This window comes from Rutilus rutilus, assembly GCF_951802725.1.
Source record: "Rutilus rutilus genome assembly, chromosome: 2".
Classification (NCBI taxonomy): Eukaryota; Metazoa; Chordata; class Actinopteri; order Cypriniformes; family Leuciscidae; genus Rutilus; species Rutilus rutilus.
In genome coordinates, this window is record NC_140210.1 from 44,980,587 (window position 1) to 44,997,707 (window position 17,121).

The window sequence follows — 17,121 nt, forward strand, 5'->3', positions numbered from 1 at the left end:
TATGCATATTTATGTTGATTTGGGTGTCCCTTATAGAGTCAACTGGTAAAGGTCCTGGGATAAAAAGATGTCTACATGACGTTCCAGCGGTCCGGATCTGGGTCGACACTGTTGCTGTCTGGGAGCCTTTAACCTTTTCTCGCCGACCGGCTTCTCCTTATAGAGACGAACATTCATGCAAAATCGCTTTACAGCACCGCTGTGTTTTTCGTTCCCTTGAGGTCCAAAACTCGGCGGTCTGTCTTCATCATCTTCATCATGCTGACCGAGAGAACCCAACAGACCCTGTGAGACCCAGCAGAACACAGAGGCTACAGAGACTCAGCGCTGTCGTCTTGAGCAACACACAGAGACACTCAGCACTGAGACCAGGAGAAGCTCAGGAAGAAGATGAAGACTAGAAGAGGCAGGAGAGGAAGAGACGCTGCTCTCGGACCTGAAGCCACCGCTGGAGAGAGTGAGAGAGAGACAGAGAGAGGGAGGATGATGATGATGATGCAGGACTATGACTATAAAGTATGAGAAAGAAAGAGATGGCGATTCTAATGTGGAAAGAAAAGAGGACCGGGTGTGAAAGGAGCCGGTGGAGGTTCAGGTAAAGTCCTCTCAGCGAACAGGGAACGTTCTGTCACGGTTCTCTCAAAGTTATGAACAAACGTTCCTCCAGTAACGTTAATAGAGCGTTTGTTCAAAGTTATCTGGTCTTTAATAATGTTAGCACAGAAACGTTTATTTTTTTCTGAAAAGTTTTAGTTGGACATCTACCATTTTTAAATGTTGCTACTTGTTTCAAGAACATTCAGAATTAACGTTTTCATAACTTACGTTAGCAAAACATTCTTGGAACATATTTTTGGTTTGCAGTTTGCACCGAATATTAGGCTGTTTTGCATTATGAGACTGAATGGCTAAATTCTTTCTATTTCCTTCCATGCAACTCTGAGGCGCATTTCTAGCCTGTTAGTTATAGATTTTACTACACTGATTTTATTTTTTTTAAATTTCAGTGTTGTAAAAAAAAGTAGTTTATTGGTGCACGTTTTATGAATAAAATACTATTTTAGTCTTTCTACTTCGAAACATTACATATAATTCAATGTGTTGCTTGACGTTTCTTTGTAATTATTTGTGAGATGTGTATGAACATTGCTGGAGGACAGAATCACATTCACACTGCGCTCACAATCGCTTTATTGTTATTGCACACCATTCCCATGTTAAGTAAACAAGTTGTTGAAAAAAAAAAAAAAGTAAAAACCCCAGAAAACAAGATGAACATTTTCAGATGTAGTTAGCGCTGACTATCGTTCTTTCCCTTAGAAATGTAATGGAGTAACAGCACAAGTGTTCAGTAGAGGACTGAAGGTGAATAAGTGAAGAGTTTCATCAGACGTCTGACAGCACAGCTCTGATCTAATGAGATCATCATGATGATGATTGATGATGATGATGCTCGTAATGTCCAGCTGAAAACACTCAGCCTGTCACTGTTTGAGGGGCAAGAGAGACAACACAAATATTTCATTGCTTTACAATTATTCAAGCATAATTCATTTAAGAATAATTCCCAGAAGCTATCATATTCTTAAACCTTATCGTCAGCCAATCAGAGCAAATAAATATGCAAAACCCATACAAACAAAACAAATGGAATTTCTTTTTTCTTTTTTTTAACATCATTACATCGTTTGGAGTATAAGAAACTCCAATTTTTTCTCCAATATTTTTTTTATTAATATTGTATATGTCCTATGTAGAGGACACCAGGATTCAGTTAATTAGCAAATGAAATTAGAAATGTTTTTTTTTAATATTTATTTATATATATATATATATACAGTACATTTTATTTCTATAACTTGTCCTTTGTAAAAGATATGAGAATAATGTTGGTAAATGTTCAGAAAATGTTTATATTTTGCATTTAGTGTGCATACTAGAGCCTGCGTTAGGCGTTTAATGTAAATCAGGGTTTTCAGGAAACTTCCACCTGAACCAAACTATGCACAAAGATTCTCAACTATGGCTTAAAGGATATTAGAGAATGATTTGATATATTATTTTATTTTACACAATATGTGTGTGTGTCAATATGGCCAAAAATGGGGTTTCCATTATATACAATGTATATATTCATTGTCTCTAATTTGCATATTATGTTCTTTGGGTAATATGTAATGATTTAAGTAGCGTTAAATAATTAGAGTAATAACTTGGCAACATTTTCATAATAACTCATATTCCATAGAAATGTTGATATATAATTGCTTCCCTATCCACTAAAATGCCTGATAAGCGTGCAGTAAAACTGATGCATGTCTCATAACAGAAAGTCATATTCTGATTTGACACCCCACTAAAGTGTCTTGAGATGTTCATTTACAACAAACAATATGAAAATGAATCAGATTTAAATGATAATTAAATATGGTCATATTCCCATACGAGTGCAGAATTTAGTGAATCAGTTCATGTCAGTCATATTTAAAGACCAAGTGGAGGGAGACACCTCTGAAAAGCCTGAGCGTGCTCTTCACGGGACATCCAGACTGTGGCTTATATGGTCTCAAAAAAATTTGCTAGGATATACAGGGTCCAAAATGATTTTTATTTATTTTTTTCAACATAATGCCTCAGTTTTAGTCATTGAGAAAATGCACTGAGCCTAAATGTTTCTAACTTGTCAGGAATTGTTTTTTGCACTATTGTACTAAAAATATATATTTTTGTCCTATCGCAATAAGATTATTACATTTTTTGGGCACATTTGTGACAAAAACGCACTTCTCATCCCAGACCGCAACAGTGTCGGCCCAGATCTGGTGCGCGTTGAATCCGAATGTTCCAGATGTGGATCTGGGCCGACACTGTGTTTCTGTCTGGGATATCAGCAATGGTCATATTATAATTCTTAACAGTTTTTACAGAAATGCATGTTACTCCCATTTGGCACATGTTAATTTGGGACCCTTGAGGATGTCGTTCACAGGTAGTAATAGGCTGATAGTGTGGGGATCATCTTACCTGCACAGCGGCCGCTTGTGCTCACTGTGAATCCCTCTCCACACTGCAAAGCATCAATACAGAGTATTTAGTATTCGCTTTAGTATTCTGAACACTTTATTCAAGCCTTGAGCATCTAAGAATACATCTGTGCTTTGTTCTTAAATGTCTACACCAGTGATCTCAAACTCAATTCCTGGAGGGCCACAGCTCTGCACAGTTTTGCTCCAACCCTAATCAAACACACCTGATCCAGCTAATCAAGGTCTTCAGGATTACTAGAAATTTCCTTGCAGGTGTGAGTTGGAGCTAAACTGTGCAGAGCTGTGGCCCTCCAGGAATTGAGTTTGAGATCACTGGTCTACACTATTCCTGATCCTGCATATCTGCATACCTGCCTGTGTAAGCTGTGCATTGACTCCTCCTCCTCATTTGCATGCACCCGTACCTGTGCGTCAGAAGTGAGTGCTGACTCCTCCCCTTCATTAGGATATGCGATTTCGATGACTGTGTTCATCTCAGCAGACTCCAGTGACCGAAGGAAGGAGCGACCATCTGGCCAATAGACCTCAATGCTGGTGGCATCATCGGTTCCTAAGAGCCAATGACATGAGACCATGAATCCTATATGCTAATGAGTGTGTTAGAGCGATAAAATTAGTCATAATAAAACACCCTTTCACTACCGTTCAAAGGTTTCCCAGACGGCAGCATAGTGTCGATCCAGATCCGGCCCACATCTGGTGCACGTGGATTCCACACTTACTGGATCTGGGCCGACACTGTGTTTGTGTCTGGGTTTTAATATTTTTGAAAGAGTCTCTTATGCTCATCAAGCCTGCATTTATTTGATCAAAAATACAGTAAAAACTTAATATTGTGAAATATTATTACAATTTAAAATAAGTGTTTTCTAGTTGAATATATATTAAAATATAATTTATTCCTGTGATCAAAGCTGAATTTTCAGCATCATTACTGCAGTCTTCAGTGTCACATGATCCTTCAGAAATCATTTTTAATATGCTGATTTGATTTTTGATACATTTCTGATTATTATCCATGTTGACAACAGTTGTGCTGCTTCATATTTTGTGTGGAAACAGTGATAGATTTTTATCTCAGGATGCTTTAATGAATAGAAAGTTGAAAAGAACAGCATTTATTTCTAATTCAAATCTTTTGTAAATGTCTTTACCGTCACTTTTGATCAAACTAATGCATCTTTTCTGAAAAAAAAAGAATTAACCCCAAAGTTTATAACAGCAGTGTGTGCAGAATAAAAAAGCTTCATCTACACTGAAACGACATATATCAGGTATAAAACTAAACAAAATGACTGATTTCACTGATATATTATGTTGATGAGCTGCTTGTACCTAAACCGAAGTGAGCCACGGGCTCCATCTCGCACAGATACCCCGACCCTCCGTCAATGATGCGAGTGTGTGCGCCGCTGAGTTTCGTGAACATCACCACCTTCGCTCCACGAGCAAACGCCCCGAACCGTGTGCGAGGAACCACACGCAGCCACTTATTGCTGGAGCCCTGCGGACAGGACAATAAATAGAGCTGAGATGACTAAAAATATTATATTTATATGCAAAACAGACATATGAGACCCTTATCTCATATGCAAATCCCTCCTGAGACCCACAAAAAAATATTTTTGTAAATTTCTTTATTTTGTTAGTACATTTTTTTTCAGCATTTTGGAGTATAAGAAACCAATGGCGAAAAAAAATCTTTTTTTTATTTTTATTCATATTTTATATGTCTTATGTAGAGGACACCAGGATTCAGTTAATTAGAAAATGAAATTAGAAATGTGGTTTTTTTATATCTAAATTTTTTAAGTTCAGTATAGCAGTCAATTTTTTTTCTATAACTTGTCCTCTGTAAAAAGATACGAGAATAATTTTGGAAAATGTTTATATTTTCCATTTAGTATGCATAGAAATGTATATTTACAATTTAAAATTGTATACATTTACATTAAGGACCAAAAGTCTGATATCTAATTGACAGGTTTTTACATTGTAAATGAGCTTTCTGGCATACCTGGTTGACCTTAAACACAGAGATGGGCTGTGAGGCGCTCTCACCGTGAGCCACCAACAAATCCAGCAGACCGTCGCCATCAAAGTCTGTCACTGTGGCACCTGTGCAGACCACGTTATTAAGAAAGAAATGAGGCCGTTTATTCACACAGGAAGTGGCTCTGGTCATGTGATGTTGGTCAGGTGGTCTCACCTGTGCCCCGGCCCTGAGGCTCAGAGGCGTCTCCCACATCCAGCTCTGTGACGTCCGGGTCAGAGTTCTGCTTCCTCGACACCCTAAACAACCACAAGGCAGTGTTGTTTTAGTATTATTCATGCTCCATTATAGTGTTTATTGACGTTTTGAATTAGTTGATGCACCTGAAGATTCTGTTGGGGGCGTTTCCTTGGTAAGCGATGTTATTAAAGAAGACTTCAAGCTGAAGATCGTTGTCAAAGTCGGCAGCGATGACGGTGCGAATGGGTGACGGAGTGGCGAAGGCCTGTGTGGCGACGTCCTACAACAACACAGCAGACTCATTCATCTTTACAGATTTATATAGATGCACATTGTGAATAATTACTTGCAGATTGCAGACTGCACTTGCAGATTTTAAACAGGTTTATATTTGAAAGAAAATGAAAAAAAAAATCTGCTAGTGCAATAAGACAAAATATATCTATATCAAAGATATGAGTGAAGCTCATTGGGACAAACTTTGATGTTGGCTTGGAAAAGCCGTATGAAGGTTTGAAAGTTTTATAAGCTTTACATTTAGTGAAGTGGAAAGAGAAAGAAAGAAAGAAAGAAAGAAAGAAAGAAAGAAAGAAAGAAAGAAAGAAAGAAAGAAAGAAAGAAAGAAAGAAAGAAACATTTCTAGCATGAATTAACACATTGCTACACTGATGTTTTTCGATCATGTTTTAACAGGTTGCTAGCATGAACTAGCATGTTTTGCTAACATGGTCTAACTAACACATTGTTAACATGAATTAGCATGTTCTTAGCATGTTTTATCACATTGCTAGAATGAATTAACATGTTGTTATCATATTTTAACTAAGCATGTTTTACCATGTTATTAGCATGATTTACCATTTTGCTAGCATGTTTTAAAATGTTGTTGGCATGATTTAACATGTTGCTAGCATGATTTAACATGTTGTAAGCATGATTTATCATGTCACTAGCATGTTGTTAGCATTTCGCGAGCATGTTTTATCATATGTCTCTCGCCTTGAATCTCTGCTGGCTGTCCTGCAGGTAAAGGCGGTGTGGGCCATTCCAGTTGCCATAAACGATGTCCGTCTTTCCGTCGCCGTTAAAATCGGCCAGCGCCACACCTCTGCCATTCTGATATCTGTCTTTAACTCCTGCCATCACAACAGAAGACATTAGATTGACGTTGAATTGACAATCATTACTGTGAGCATGAAGTCCGGTGACTCACCTGCCACGGCCGCCACGTCTTTGAAGGTTCCATTATCCTGGTTCTGGAACAGGAAGTTGGGTCCATTCTCATTGTCACAGAAAATATCAGATCTTGCGTCGCTGAGGATTGGACCGACAACTACACCACGGCCACCTTATAACATAACATTCTGATTTATAACATGTTCCTATCATGTTTTATCACATTGTTAGAATTAATTAACATGTCGCTAGCATGTTTTTACATGTTGTTAGCCTTATTTACAATGTTGCTACTATGTTTTAGCACATTGTTAGCATTGTTTACCATGTTGTAAGCATGTTTAGCATGTTGTAAGCATGTTGTTATCATGATGTAGCATTTTGATAACGTGATTTATAATGTTGCTAGAATGTTGTTAGCATTATTTAACATGTTGCTAGCATGATTTAGCTTTTTGATAGAGTGATTTATAATGCTGCTAGCATGTTTTAGCAGGTTTCTAACATGATTTAGCATTTTTTAACATGATTTATAATATTGCTAGCATGATTTATAATGTTGCTAGCATGTTGTTAGCATGATTAACCATGTTGGTAGCATGTTTTTTGGAACGACAACTACACCACGGCCACCTTATAACATAACATTCTGATTTATAACAATAATATTCCAAACTTTTGAACGCTAGTTTATCTAAAGTCTTACACATATAATATAAACGAACATGACTTTTGTCGTCTGTGTCGTCTCTGACCTGTGTACTTATTGACGTTGGCTTGCGGCGCAACATCAGACAGAGCGATGACGCCTTTCTCCACATCACTGGCGGCCTCGTCCATCTCTATGAGCGCGTGCGGCCCCACGTTACCGCTGGCGTAGTTCGCCACGTAGATTGAATATCGACCTGTTCCCTACAGTAGCATGAAGGAATTAAAATGCAGTTCAGCGAGTGTGTGTGTGTGTTAAGTGTGTAGTGTGTGTTCAGTGTGTGTGTTCAGTGGGTAGTGTGTGTGTTCAGTGTTCAGTTTGTTCAGTGTTTAGTGTGTGTGTGTTAAGTTTTTAGTGTGTGTGGTGTGTGTTCAGTGTGTAGTGTGTGCGTTCCCTACAGCATGAATTAATTAAAATGCAAGAAAAATTATAATATTTGCACAGTATTTAATAAGGAGATGAATAATTAAGTACCTTTCTGTCAACACAAGCTACGGAGCGTCCCGCCATGCGATTGGCCACTCCTCTCTGCACGTTGATGTCATCACCGAGCAGATCCTCGAAACGACCGTTACGAAATTTGAAAAGTTTGTCTGCATACGTCGCCTGACCTTCAAAGAGTTCAGTTCGGTTCAATTAGTCAGGGCTCGTTTCGCGGGTCTGTACGGGACACGTGTTTCTCTGCGTACCTGAGAAGGCGTTGTTAGTGTTGAGGAAGTAGATCTCCTCTCGGCCGTCTCCGTCCACATCGCAGGCCGTCACGCCGATGGCGTTTCCCTGCGGATCTCTCAGGGCGTAGTAAGGAGAACTACGCTCGTCCACCGCAATGTTCACTAGTTTGTTTTGGGTGCGGTCATACTTCAGAACCAGGTTTGGGCCGTTATACCTGACAATGGACATGGGTGGCACTCATGAAACATGTCAAGAACATGTCCAGAATAATATTAACGGTCACAAAAATAAGCCTAATTATTTATCAGTTATATTCATATATTATATTTTAAATAATAAACTTTGTAATCACCATTATGGTGATCAGTGTTTGCTTAAGTTGGGCTCTTCTTGGCCCTTGACTGTTTAATGTTAGAAGGCAAGAGAAATACTGCGGATAATCTGTTAGGAGTTTATTGGTTAAAACATCATCATCTAGTATCCTAGCTCACCATAATATAAAAAAATACTATTATAATATTATATTCATTTGCATATGCAGCGAATGGGATGTCTGCGCTATCTTTGAGGAAAATATTATTCCTTTTCGTTCCTCTACTTTTTAAATGATAGATAGATAGACAGATAGATAGTATAAGGAAAATATAATTCCTTTTTCAATTTGGGATAAATAAATATAGGCCTATGTATATGGCTGTTTTCTGTACAACTGATGTTATGCTGGAGTTTCTTTACCCGGCCACCACCACCTCCAGATCCCCGTCTCCATCTACGTCTGTCACCGCCATCCCATAATTCAGCTGGGTGGGGTTGTGAAAGGCATCCGGAGGCAGAACTGTGTCCGTGTTGACGGAGAACATGGGCTGAGCTTGAGAGAGAGCAGACAGACCCAAACCGAGAAGACACGCCCACCACATCCTCATCATCTCCACCTGTCAATCAAACATTCTTACAGTATTTAATTGCAGTATTCGTATAAAATATGAATCGTATATCTAATATGTGTATTTGAAAAGCTTAATGACATTGCTTACACAGAAAATAAAAACACACATAAGATATTGCAATTTGATTTAAATTAAACTAAAATAATGAATAAAGGAGAGGATGCAACTAAGAGCACAAATATGTAATTTTGCATTAAAGAAAACAAACAAAATAACTTTCAGACAGGAACTATAAGGAAACCTAAGAGACGTTGTTCATGCATTTTAAAGCATTTGTTAAGCATGCAAGTCATCACCCCAAAAGAGAGACGTGTTTTTCTCGCCTTACAAATAAATAATAATGTCACATCCACTTGTCGTGGGTTATAGAGTGTACTTACGTTCCCAGAGTTTCCAAAAAATGTCTTGACTCAAACGCTTGGAAAATTATGTTTGATTTCTGATTTATATGCTGTTTTTCGGTTTTCTTACACAACTTAAATGCAGCCACCTTACACAAGCGCTTGTGTAAGCGACTGTCCAATCACAGTCGAGTACTTAAAAAGCTGTGGAGGCTCGACCAATCACAAACCCGCAAGAGAAAAGAGGGCGTTAACGATCGGCATGCAGATGTACGTCCCTAACAAAAATACATCCACAGACTTGAAATAAATTTATTTGACTAAAAAAGAATTGTGCTTGTATGTCTTGCTTATTTATAATTTTGGCGTTTACTGTGAATAAATAAAATGTAGCGTTTGTTACTGAAACACGTATTAAAAGTAATGATAACATATGATACTCTTTAATCGTGGCCATGCCAAAGTCATGATTATAATGATTATGGTCATGATTTTCGCAGTTTAAGAACGAAATGATAAACCGTATGATAATTATGTTCGTCGCTCATGCATCTTTTCTAAACTACACTGATAAACTACAACTACCACTGAAGGTTTTCCTATTGTGTCGTCAGAACGTCCTCTTTACGTCTCCAAACATCCGGTCATGGTTTCAATGTTTCGGCGAGCTGAAAAATATTAAGATGTAAGTAGAATTTTAATGCGAATAATGCTACTAAAGCTTAACATACTACCCTGGAAGATTTTGCTGTTACTATTAGTACTTCATAGTTGTTTTAGTTTCTGAATCATGTTACGCTCAGTAAACGTGTGTTTATATATAAATATGAATAACGTAACTGCTTTTTTGTTGTTGTTTAAGATAGTATGTAAAACACTGTGAAGTATACAACAGTAATCATTTTTATCAGTAGTATGCTTCATTATTGTCACTAAACCTTTTTATTTTAAATTGCAAACACTGTCTAAAAAAAATATTTTGGAAAATATAATTATTTTGCATTTTTCATCCAAAATGTACGTTTAGGACAGATGTTACAAAATCAAGACTTATGGTGTATGTAACTGAAAAATAAAGAGCCAAGTTTTGACAAATATAGTATGCTATTCTATACACAGATAATTTATATTTAGTATACATTCTGCATACTTTGAGTAGTAAGTTAGTAGGCTATTCTAAACACACTTTCCTTACGCAGATCCCTATGGAGACAGAAGCATCCCAGCCAGAGGAGGGGTCCAAAACGGCTCCCGCTGCCCGAACTAAGAAGGCCACCATGGAGATCTACGTGCCCAAGAAACGTCAGGCTGAGAAAATAGAGCCCAAAGATAAGCCTCAGACAGGAGACGACAAGAAATCCAGACCCAGGCCTCGGTACACCGACAAGGCCCGCAAGAACAAGAAGGATAAAGCCAAAGCGACTGAGACCCCAAACGGAGAGGTAAAACAGGACGATGGGGGACCAGAAGTGGGAGATAAAGAAAAACTAAACAAGCAAACAGAAAAAGATGAGTCCAGAGATGACACCAAAGCCAGAACTATGAATGTACCAGACACAAGTAGTGCACTAGAACATGAAGAGATGCCAGAAGAGGAGGAGGAGGAGGAGGGGGAGGATGAAGGGGAAAACTGGGATTCTCTGTTTAATGATGACGGTGACTGTCTTGAACCCAATTTGATGGAGGGGGTATGAGCTACAAAGATGATTCAACTGTGCTAAACACATTTTTTGAGTGAACTGTCCCTTTAATAATGACATAATTAATAAGACGCTGTTCCTCCTGTTTCAGATGTCCCTTGAGGAGGGCCGCAAGAAGGCGTCCAAACAGGACCCGCGTTTCGACTACTATAATTGGTCGCCAGAGGATGATGAAGAGGTGGAGCTTCGGGACGACGAACTGGCACACATCGTTGAGATTTACGAATTTCCGTCCGAGTTCAAGACGGAGGACTTGATCAGATCCTTCAGCTCTTTCCAGTGCGTGAATCTCTGATCGTGAATCTGACGGCCCAGAAACGGCTGCTGTTGTTAATCGTGTGTGTGTGTGTGTGTTTACAGGCAGAAGGGGTTTGACATCAAGTGGATTGATGACACACATGTTCTTGGCTTGTTCTCCAGTCCGATCGCAGGTCAGTGCGTTTTCCTGATGTTGTGGATCGCTTTATGAGTCAATCGCTGGTGGAGAAATGGGTTGATGGGTTTAACTTCTGTGACGTGAAATAGTATCAGTGCTGTGAAAATGAAACAGAGTCTGAAGATTATAAAATATAAGTTTTAAAATGTTTACATCATGATCTGAGAGGAGCTTTATTATTAGCTTATTTTATTGTAGTTTTATGCATTCCTTTTTTCATCAACTCTTGAATGTGGTTAAGTTTCATTAAAAAAAGCAACATTTTGAGCAAAAAGCTGAGAACAATCACGTTTTTGTCAAAGACTACATCCAGATCAGACTCAGTAGATCGAGTCCATCAACACCCCAAAGCTTCACAGTCCTGAAGCCTGTCCTGGGTCGACATTTCACTCAGTAACATTGGGCAGTTTTGATTTATATTCTGTTTAATGTTGATGATCACGTTATTTTACACTTGCATATGATTACATATGATATCGCTTGTTTCTGCGTCATCTTCTTGCAGTAAGCGATTTCTGAGAAACGATTTCTGTTGAACTTGAAATTAATTATTTGCTAGAGATGTGTTCTGTGTGTGTGTGTGTGTGTGTGTGTGTGTGTGTGTGTGTGTGTGTGTGTGTGTGTGTGTGTGTGTGTGCTGAAACAATATTGTGTTTGTTCGTAGTCCTGGCTGCGTAAATATAAGAAAAAAACAGTAGCACAACACACTTGTAGCCAATCAGCAGTAGGGGGCGTGTCCACTCATGGGGGAGGAGAGAGAGTGAGCCAATCAGCAGTAGGGGACTGCCCACTCATGGGGGAGGAGAGAGAGTGAGCCAATCAGCAGTAGGGGACGTGTCCACTCATGGGGGAGGAGAGAGAGTGAGCCAATCAGCAGTAGGGGACTGGCCACTCATGGGGGAGGAGAGACAGTGAGCCAATCAGCAGTAGGGGACCTGTCCACTCATGGGGGAGGAGAGAGAGTGAGCCAATCAGCCGTAGGGGGCGTGTCCACTCATGGGGGAGGAGAGAGAGTGAGCCAATCAGCAGTAGGGGACGTGTCCACTCATGGGGGAGGAGAGAGAGTGAGCCAATCAGCAGTAGGGCACAGTCCACTCATGGGGGAGGAGAGAGAGTGAGCCAATCAGCAGTAGGGGCCGTGTCCACTCATGGGGGAGGAGAGAGAGTGAGCCAATCAGCAGTAGGGGACGTGTCCACTCATGGGGGAGGAGAGAGAGTGAGCCAATCAGCAGTAGGGGACTGCCCACTCATGGGGGAGGAGAGAGAGTGAGCCAATCAGCAGTAGGGGACGTGTCCACTCATGGGGGAGGAGAGAGAGTGAGCCAATCAGCAGTAGGGGACTGCCCACTCATGGGGGAGGAGAGAGAGTGAGCCAATCAGCAGTAGGGGACGTGTCCACTCATGGGGGAGGAGAGAGAGTGAGCCAATCAGCAGTAGGGGACGTGTCCACTCATGGGGGAGGAGAGAGAGTGAGCCAATCAGCAGTAGGGGACAGTCCACTCATGGGGGAGGAGAGAGAGTGAGCCAATCAGCAGTAGGGGCCGTGTCCACTCATGGGGGAGGAGAGAGAGTGAGCCAATCAGCCGTAGGGGACGTGCCCACTCATGGGGGAGGAGAGAGAGTGAGCCAATCAGCAGTAGGGGACTGCCCACTCATGGGGGAGGAGAGAGAGTGAGCCAATCAGCAGTAGGGGACTGGCCACTCATGGGAGAGGAGAGAGAGTGAGCCAATCAGCAGTAGGGGACCTGTCCACTCATGGGGGAGGAGAGAGAGTGAGCCAATCAGCCGTAGTGGCCGTGTCCACTCATGGGGGAGGAGAGAGAGTGAGACAATCAGCAGTAGGGGACAGTCCACTCATGGGGGAGGAGAGAGAGTGAGCCAATCAGCAGTAGGGGACCTGTCCACTCATGGGGGAGGAGAGAGAGTGAGCCAATCAGCCGTAGGGGGCGTGTCCACTCATGGGGGAGGAGAGAGAGTGAGCCAATCAGCAGTAGGGGACGTGTCCACTCATGGGGGAGGAGAGAGAGTGAGCCAATCAGCAGTAGGGCACAGTCCACTCATGGGGGAGGAGAGAGAGTGAGCCAATCAGCAGTAGGGGCCGTGTCCACTCATGGGGGAGGAGAGAGAGTGAGCCAATCAGCAGTAGGGGACGTGTCCACTCATGGGGGAGGAGAGAGAGTGAGCCAATCAGCAGTAGGGGACTGCCCACTCATGGGGGAGGAGAGAGAGTGAGCCAATCAGCAGTAGGGGACGTGTCCACTCATGGGGGAGGAGAGAGAGTGAGCCAATCAGCAGTAGGGGACTGCCCACTCATGGGGGAGGAGAGAGAGTGAGCCAATCAGCAGTAGGGGACGTGTCCACTCATGGGGGAGGAGAGAGAGTGAGCCAATCAGCAGTAGGGGACGTGTCCACTCATGGGGGAGGAGAGAGAGTGAGCCAATCAGCAGTAGGGGACAGTCCACTCATGGGGGAGGAGAGAGAGTGAGCCAATCAGCAGTAGGGGCCGTGTCCACTCATGGGGGAGGAGAGAGAGTGAGCCAATCAGCCGTAGGGGACGTGCCCACTCATGGGGGAGGAGAGAGAGTGAGCCAATCAGCAGTAGGGGACTGCCCACTCATGGGGGAGGAGAGAGAGTGAGCCAATCAGCAGTAGGGGACTGGCCACTCATGGGAGAGGAGAGAGAGTGAGCCAATCAGCAGTAGGGGACCTGTCCACTCATGGGGGAGGAGAGAGAGTGAGACAATCAGCAGTAGGGGCCGTGTCCACTCATAGGGGAGGAGAGAGAGTGAGCCAATCAGCAGTAGGGGACGTGTCCACTCATGGGGGAGGAGAGAGAGTGAGCCAATCAGCCGTAGGGGGCGTGCCCAATCATTATGGGGGAATGAGAAAGACTGAGCCAATCAGAAGTAGAGGGCGTGTCCACTAGGAGGAGAGTGAGCAAGAGGGAGATTTGAAGACTATAGAAAGAGAGATGGTCAAGATTTACAAAAGAGAAAAGGTCAGAGAAATTTTACTGTGAAAAAGAAGGGTTATGATCAGGCAAGAGTTATTTTGGGGGCGGAGCAATGAGGGGAGGGGTGTTTGTGTTTGGGTGTCGATTTCAAATATCAACAGTGTTTCTCAGAAATCGCTTACTGCACCTTTAATCGACTGCTAGCTATTGTGTTAACATGTTCAGGACTTTATCCAGCTTATTCTTCAAGAACTTAAAGGCAGGGTAGGTAGGATTTATTAAAAATTAAAGATCCAAATTTGTTAAAACTTTCTATATATATCAATACATAATTAAAATGTAAGAACTCTGAAAAAAAGAGTATAAAAATCAAGTGACTCTAGACCGTTTAATCTGTATTAAACACAGCTCATTATTTCGATTCAGGACGAATCAAAGGATTGGCTTAGGCGACTGTCACTCTCTCGCAACCATGGCAACCACCCTTTTGCCACACAGCACCTGCCCACTTGCGCGCGACCGTTTGATTTGAGGAGTGCGAGAGGCACGGAACCTGATCACACCTCCGTCCAGTAGATGGCGGTAATGCACTATGTTTGCAAGCTGCCAATAAAATCTATCGAAGAAGAAGAAGAAGGCACTGAACCTAGGAATACCAAAACAATGGCAGAGAAAGAGCAATCTAAATTTACAGTACCGGCATATGCAGTTAGTGAAGGCAAACCAGGCAAAAAAATGCCCCTTCCCCTCCGCTTGTCTCAGGTAAATAATGCGTCCTCTAGCTCAGCGGTCGGAGTCACGCGTTCATGTGTTTTGGGGGCGTGGCTTTGGAAGAAGCACAGAAATGAGGGGGTGGAGTGAATGGAAATAATGAGATGTCTTTAAAACAGTCGTGAGAGGTCTACAGACACTCGATTTTGATACTTTCTTTTTCAGAGTACTTACATTTTAATTATGTATTGATATGTACATAAAGTTTAAACAAATTTGAAAAATAAAATTTTTAGACCATTTCTACCTACCCTGCCTTTAAATGTCAGTAGCATCACACACCAATTTAAAACATTCCTTAAACCCCCCAAAATGAGAAACCTTCCCCTTTAACTGTGTGTGTGTGTGTGTGTATGTGTAGCCCGTGATGCTCTGAGGATGAAGAACCCCATGATGAAGGTCAGGCCTCTCTCCAAATCATCAAACGCCACTAAAGCCAAAGCGCGCAGCTGCTCCGGTACTCTTCCTCTTTTTTTTAGTTGTGTTTGAACTGTTTTGGGCATTAATCATCATTTAATTAGTTGCTTCTTGAATCCGCAAACCTCAAGCCTGATTCCTCTGTCCAGATTACCTGCTGCCGGCTAAAGAGCGTCCTCAGACGAGTGCGGCTCTGGCTCGACGGCTGGTCATCGGCGCTCTGGGCGTGAAGAGTAACCAGACCAAGGAGGACCGAGAGGCCGAGAGGAACAAACTACGGCAAGCCAAAGGTGACATTATCTTTCTCATCTGTTTTTATTTGCTAGACTGGTAAATACATTTCTGAAAGATTCCAAAAAAGAGGGATTCATTTGATCTGTTTTGTAACCAGAGCAAAAGCGTTTGGCCGCTAAGCAGCGTGAAGACGCCTGGGAGGGAAACTGAAGATACAGGTTTGTGCTTATATGAACTAGTCAAACCAAAACTTATTCAGACACCAGATATCATTTTTGATTTTTTTTTACTAGTGTGCAGGACACTATAGTTAATTTATGTAAGTGAGGATAGCTAAATAAAGTAAACTGTGACATATTATACCCAAATATTCGTGATACAGTAAAATTTATAAAAAATTTGGGACCAAATATTATTCAGACACTTTGAGCTGATCATGTTTTGCTGAAGTGTTTTTTCTGTAATTGCTAATGCAACCTGTTCACACACAGACTGAACTAAATGAAGCATTGCTTGGTGATTGGTTGAGCTAAACTGGTATTATCTAATTGTGTAGTTAAATTTAACAGCTGACAGATATTCTACATAATTCATTTAAGACACAGTCTAACAGAAGGATGGACAAAACCAGAGAAATATCAGCTGATTTGATAACTTGTTGTATTTTATTACCATTTTCTAAACTATAGCGAATAAACTGTGATAATGTTGAAGTTGTCTGAACAGATTTTGGTTTGACTGTATGGAGCTTTTGGATTTGAAGCTTCAGTTCTGGTCTCACCTGAAGTCCTTTATCTCTGGGTCTGGGGTGTGAAGGTGTTGGACCTCGCGCACGGGTTTGAGAGACGCCTCCCCGTCTCAGTGGATCAGGACTACTGCCAAACCAGCACGGACTGAACCAAAGCCACAAGAACGGGGGAACGGGTTCATCCATGCCAAGTGTGAGACTCACACACTAACTTCAACAGGGATAATTTTATATGTTTCCTTGAGATTTGTCTTGAACTGAGAACTTTTCCCCTATAGATGTTTTTGATTGTTTCCAGGTTTAGAACAAGCCATTTTAATGTTTTTCTTTTTTCTTTTTGTTGACTTAAACTAGATCACATCAATGTGAATTAGGTTTTCTTGTTTCGGTTTTCGTTCTTTGCTTCAGTAAAGAGATGTTGAGTCGAAACTAAGAGCTGATGATGCCTTTCATGTCAGTTGTTTTTTATGTGGTTAAGCTTTCTTTATCCCTAACTTAATCTGTTACACGTCAAAAAAAAAAAAAAAAAAATTGGAATTGGAATTGGAATTACAAAAAAAAAAAAAAACTCAAGACTAATCATAAACAAGTAATGATTTTTTTGTTGTTGTTGTTGGTAAGAGTGTGACATGAGGCTAAAGTCCATTGCTTAATATTAAATAAAGTTATTATTAAATTAAACATTTTGCTTAATGCCAGTCAAACCTTCAGCACTTTCTAACGCAGAACGTTTTTGT

The 17,121-nt window shown here is 41.2% G+C and overlaps 2 protein-coding genes across 3 annotated transcripts; one reads left to right on the forward strand and one right to left on the reverse strand.

The window, feature by feature from the left end:
• Positions 1 to 252: 252 nt before the first annotated feature.
• On the reverse strand, positions 253 to 9,297 carry crtac1a (cartilage acidic protein 1a). Of its 2 annotated transcripts, none has more exons than XM_084392513.1 (14): positions 9,165 to 9,297; positions 8,573 to 8,769; positions 7,855 to 8,051; positions 7,640 to 7,776; positions 7,212 to 7,368; positions 6,494 to 6,628; positions 6,280 to 6,416; positions 5,424 to 5,560; positions 5,257 to 5,339; positions 5,065 to 5,165; positions 4,383 to 4,551; positions 3,452 to 3,597; positions 3,025 to 3,067; positions 253 to 448 (listed from the first exon to the last, which is right to left on the reverse strand). In XM_084392513.1, the coding sequence occupies exons 2-14, from the start codon at positions 8,761 to 8,763 to the stop codon at positions 357 to 359; spliced, it is 1,725 nt and encodes a 574-aa protein (XP_084248639.1). In that variant the 5' UTR covers positions 8,764 to 8,769; positions 9,165 to 9,297; the 3' UTR covers positions 253 to 356. The 2 variants fall into 2 exon arrangements, with proteins under 2 accessions (XP_084248639.1, XP_084248640.1); XM_084392514.1 differs by lacking the exon at positions 253 to 448 and adding an exon at positions 1,175 to 1,487.
• Positions 9,298 to 9,711: 414 nt separating this feature from the next.
• r3hcc1l (R3H domain and coiled-coil containing 1-like) lies at positions 9,712 to 16,937 on the forward strand. The gene is made up of 8 exons (XM_084402986.1): positions 9,712 to 9,810; positions 10,325 to 10,813; positions 10,917 to 11,104; positions 11,186 to 11,256; positions 15,347 to 15,442; positions 15,552 to 15,692; positions 15,794 to 15,854; positions 16,453 to 16,937. Exons 2-7 carry the CDS (start codon positions 10,331 to 10,333, stop codon positions 15,844 to 15,846), a joined length of 1,032 nt encoding a protein of 343 aa, XP_084259112.1. The 5' UTR covers positions 9,712 to 9,810; positions 10,325 to 10,330; the 3' UTR covers positions 15,847 to 15,854; positions 16,453 to 16,937.
• Positions 16,938 to 17,121: the final 184 nt, after the last annotated feature.